Genomic DNA, 4904 nt, shown 5'->3' with positions numbered 1-4904 from the left:
TGCTATAAAAACAGGGCGTGTCGTTATGGTTGATTGGGTCTGCGGGAGTTTGGGCGGGAGTTTGATACCGCGACTCCACCTCACGACACTACTATGCAGAGTCTGGCTCCAAACAATTGGTAGTCAATGAGCTTGCTGCTCAACATTCAAATATATGACTAGTGCTTGCTATAGCAGTTTGCAGCATGCATCAGAAACCCTCCACCTTCCCCAGCTCCACCTGTATAAATCTGCTACGAGGTGATTCATGTATGCTATATGGGGGTTATTTCATGTATGTTATATTTGCAGCAGCAGAATTTCTGACTATGCCAATCCCTCTGAGAGTTGTCATGACAGAAATATATATATATATATATATATAAATCAACATAGAACATAAAACATTACAATTGCATAAATAATGCCTGACTATCATGAAATCATTACATTTATTTAATTAATCATTATATTAGAAGTTTAATTATTTATACACTATTACACTAAAAAAAATATATGTATGTAATTTATTTGACTACAGTTCTTTTGAATTGCATTTTAAATAAATTGAATTAAAATAAAATGTATAATTATGTCCACCAAAAATATGAAGCAACAAAAACTGTTTTCAGCATTGATAATAATAAGAACCATTATTGATCATTGACAACCAATAAAAATTGCTATAATAATCAGCATATTAGAATGATTTCTGAAGGATCATGTGACACTGAAGACTGGGGTAATGGCATTAATTTTAAATTATAATAATATTTCACAATATAGGTGTTTTTACTGTATTTTTAATCAAATTAATGCTTGCATATTCTTTATAAAGAACAGCATTTAATATTATATATTTTATATAAATTATATAATTATATATTTCATGATTCATAAATTCATTATTGTGTTCAAAGATAAAAGCATCAAATAGACATTACAAAAAGGAGCTTAAGAAATAAATATTTTATTATATTCAACACAGAACATTAAAATTGCATAAATAATGCCTAATTATCATTAAATCATTACATTTATTTAATTAATTATTAAATACTTATACTCACGCATAAGTGAATATAAATTATATATCATTTATTTCAAATAAATGTAATGTGCTAAAAACTTTTGAATTTTTTCCCCATCATATTTGTCTTTCACAGTAGCCAGGTTTCCATCCAAGAAGTTTTTGTGAAAAAATATTTAGTGCTTCAAATTTTTTACCGATATAGCTGATGGAAATGCCATTTATCGATAAAATTGATCATGTGTCGACATTATCTTTTTCCGTTTAACTTTAGCGCATAAATTCTATATCGATATTTCAAATGTCGCAAAAAATTATTTGGAAACACTTTTTGTTGAGAAAAGGGGCTTTAAAGGCAAATAAATGTGGTGTCACATGGCAGAAATAGCCTATAGGCAGTGGCCATGTTCATGGTGTTGCTCACATTAAAGCACTGTTTCCCTGTAGTTCAAAAGCACATTAAATCATATTCATATTATTAAATTGCATCTAAAATTATTTTATATTTGGTAAGAAAAAGATGAGTTACCTCTCAAACATACTTATCTTAATTTGATGTTCCTTTAGTAGCCTACGTTTAAGTTATTTTTTACACTGCACTGCTCAGTTTAAATAGCCTGTAGTCCATGCCGTTCAGTGTGACCACCGTACCCCCGTGATATTACTATGCCAAGCACATTTTGTTTTACGTGGATATTGGAACGCGAAGTACAACATTTTAAATTAATATATTTTGGCTTGTTAGTAGCTTTTTATATTTTTTTTATTCTTGTTTTGTTCTAAGTTCTGTTCTACCATTAAATTTAAAGTATTTGTTGTGGAGTGAGGGGAACTAAAATAGCATGGTTTTCAATGTTTGGCTGGCTGTATTTTATTATGACAATTAACAGGCTGTGTTGTAGAGTTAGCAATGCTTAACTGCGCAAGTGAGGTGCCGGCATGATCTCTTGTTTTTTTTTCCTTATAAAAGTGGAAACAACTTACACCGTCTAGACCGGACGCGAGCAGCGCAGCAAATGTCGCGTCCGGTGTAGACACGTTGTTACTATACTCCTTCATTTGTGGTCATATGAGAGTAAGACATTATTCAAAACTATTCTAAATATTCCTTTATTTGTGTACATTCACAATAAAAACTAAACATTGTGCTTTTGTAAAATAAAGGAAACGAACAGGATGCCGCTTTCTCAAGAGCGCATCACAAAAATTAGCCGAAATTTTTGCATTTAGGCTGATAATTGTTGCAGTTTTTTTTCTTTCGTTTTGTTCATTTATTATTTATAAAAATATATTTCACATATAGGCCTATTTATTTCTTTTATATATAGCTTTATTATGTTTTTCTCCATTCGCAGAAGCGCTGCGGGTGCGTGATGTGACCATGTGAATCCTCACGTTCTGTTGTGTATGCTGCTTTTTGCGTTTATAAAATTAATCCCAGGAAAACAAATGTAGGTATTTTTATTGGGTCACAGCCATGTATCAATTCAAATTTCATTTAATTGTAATTTAACATAATCTTGTCAGTTAATAATGGCTTAACAACAGTCGGTTGTTGGTTAGGAGAAATAAAATAACCAAAATGAACATTTCCTCTAAAAGTTCATCAGAAAAATAATGATAGGCTAATACAACTGCACCTATTTATGAAGTCACACAAGTACAACACGAACACCCAACACCCTCCTTTGTCTAAGAGAAAACAGACTGCAAAAATCTCTGTGTTAGAGCCTTTCTAGCTGAAGTGTTGATGCTCAGTGAGGTCAAAAGTGTTCAGTCAGCTCATTTGATTTCATCAAATTTATAAACCGCTATTAAATATTAACAAAGAGAGTGTGAAAACAAAAACAGGTGGTCAGATCGCACAGCAAACAATGCCTAAACTTTTCCCTATCTTAACCTCGGCTGCTCCCCGTCCTTGGGAGAATGGAGGTGAGAAGAGACGAGTGGAGGGAGGGGAGGTGAGGTAGACAGCCATCTGAGCGCTTCACATCAGCTCTCCCTCCGTCTGACAGACTGACGGATGAACAAAAAGGACTTTTATCTTATTTTGCCAAGGTCTGGCAGTCATTCAAGGTCTATTAAGCATAAATAAATGCAGCTAGAATGGACACAGCTCCCCACTCACCAAATGAACACATATGATTTACAGGAAATCTATAGCTCCTTGTTTCAGGCGAATTTATTAAGGTGTCAGGACATGAATCTGACTGCCTCAAGTGCTAGACATTGGTATCAGAAGACGCTCTACATTATCATAAATCGAAGGATTGAAAGCTCATAACTGCTGGTACAGATCAAGGATACAGGCAGTGTAGATGTCATATCAATTATAGAAATGCAATAAAACGATCAAGAATTTAAGAGGTTTGCCGCAAGTCCCCACCAGACAAGATGTTAGAACAGACAGCGCTCATTTGAACTGTCCCATGCCAGTGACCATTTTTGTCTTTTTGTCAGTCCTTTGAGCTTCCATTCAAATCGAAATGTCATTTAGCTTGTGTAAAATATGCTGCTTATTTATTCCGTCATATTTCAGAGCCTTTTTCTCCTCACGGGCCATAAATTAAACTTGATCAATGACCTTTTCTGCTTGACTTGTTTGCGACTTGCCATGTTCAGCAAAGAGCGCAATGCAAATATTTCATATGCGCCTGCAAAATGGCAACAAATCACCAAGGATTATTCTCAGCATAAATGTTTCAAAAAAAAATTATATATATACAGTATATATATATATATATGTATAAATGTGTGTGTGTGTGTGTGTGTGATTTATTTTAATATTGTTCTTTTGAATTACAATTGAAATGAATTAAATGTACAGTATAAATAAATTAAATAAAATGTATCATAATTTCCACAAAAATATTAAGCAACAAAAACTGTTTTCAGCATTGATAAGAATAAGAACCATTATTGATTATTGACAACCAATAATAATTGCTATAATATTATTTGTATAATATAATATCCTTCAGAAATCATATTAGAATGATTTCTGAAGGATCATGTGATACTGAATGGTAATTGCATTAATTTAAAATTATAATAATATTTCACAATACTGCTGTTTTTACTGTTTTTTAATCAAAGTAATGCTAACATATTATTTATAAAGATTAGCATTTATAATTATAGATTTTATATAATTTTAAAAAACAACTTCTATAATAATTCTATAATCAATTCTATATTTTATGATTCAGAAATATAGACAATATGAAATGCTACTGAAATATTATAATATTGTATTGATTGATTATGTACAGAATAAAATGTATAATTATATATTTTGCTGGTTTGTACAGGAATTCCAGTCCTGCAATACCCTCCCTTGCCCGGATCTAAAGAAGACCACTCCCTGGACCCCATGGATGCCGGTGAATATCTCAGACAATGGAGGCCACTATGAGCAGCGGTTCAGGTACACCTGTAAGGCGAGGGTCCCGGAGCCCAGCCTGCTGGAAGTAGGGAGACAGCGGATTGAGATGAGGTACTGCTCCAGCGACGGATCCACGGGATGCTCCACAGACGGTGAGATCTCATTCTGTCTCTCTTCCCTGCGATTCTTCATTTGTCAATCAGCTTTTTCCTTTTCTCTCCTCTCATCCTGCTTTTTCTCCCTGTGTCTTTGATGGAGTGAGCCCATAGTGACTTTGAGGCAAGCCACTTGATCTATTTGTCCATCGGTGGAAAGACAACATGATGTGCTCCAGTGCTTCTCTCTTTCTTTCTTTCTTTCACTCTCTCTCTCTTTCTCTCATCAATGTGGGCTCACTACATCATTTTTTGGAGTGTCGTCTCACCCAACACAAGTGCTCTTGGCTGCATTCTGCCTCAGAGAGACACGAGGAACATGCTAATGAAGTCAAATCAGCGAATGTGATTTCTC

At 33.9% G+C, this 4904-nt stretch overlaps 1 protein-coding gene across 1 annotated transcript in view; it reads left to right on the top strand.

Moving 5' to 3' along the window:
* LOC107662556 (semaphorin-5A-like) overlaps positions 1 to 4546 on the top strand; it is a gene marked incomplete at its 3' end in the record, with an annotated part of 88021 nt that extends 83475 nt beyond the window's left edge. Inside the window, exon 16 of the mRNA XM_016452620.1 lies at positions 4321 to 4546. Within this exon, the coding sequence (XP_016308106.1) occupies positions 4321 to 4546 (226 nt within the window). The remainder of the gene's footprint in view (positions 1 to 4320) is intronic.
* Positions 4547 to 4904: the final 358 nt, after the last annotated feature.

The sequence above is a fragment of the Sinocyclocheilus anshuiensis genome, unplaced genomic scaffold (genome assembly GCF_001515605.1).
Source record: "Sinocyclocheilus anshuiensis isolate Anshui unplaced genomic scaffold, SAMN03320099.WGS_v1.1 scaffold1197, whole genome shotgun sequence".
NCBI classification, from domain to species: Eukaryota; Metazoa; Chordata; class Actinopteri; order Cypriniformes; family Cyprinidae; genus Sinocyclocheilus; species Sinocyclocheilus anshuiensis.
This window is presented reverse-complemented; position numbering and strand designations above follow the sequence as displayed.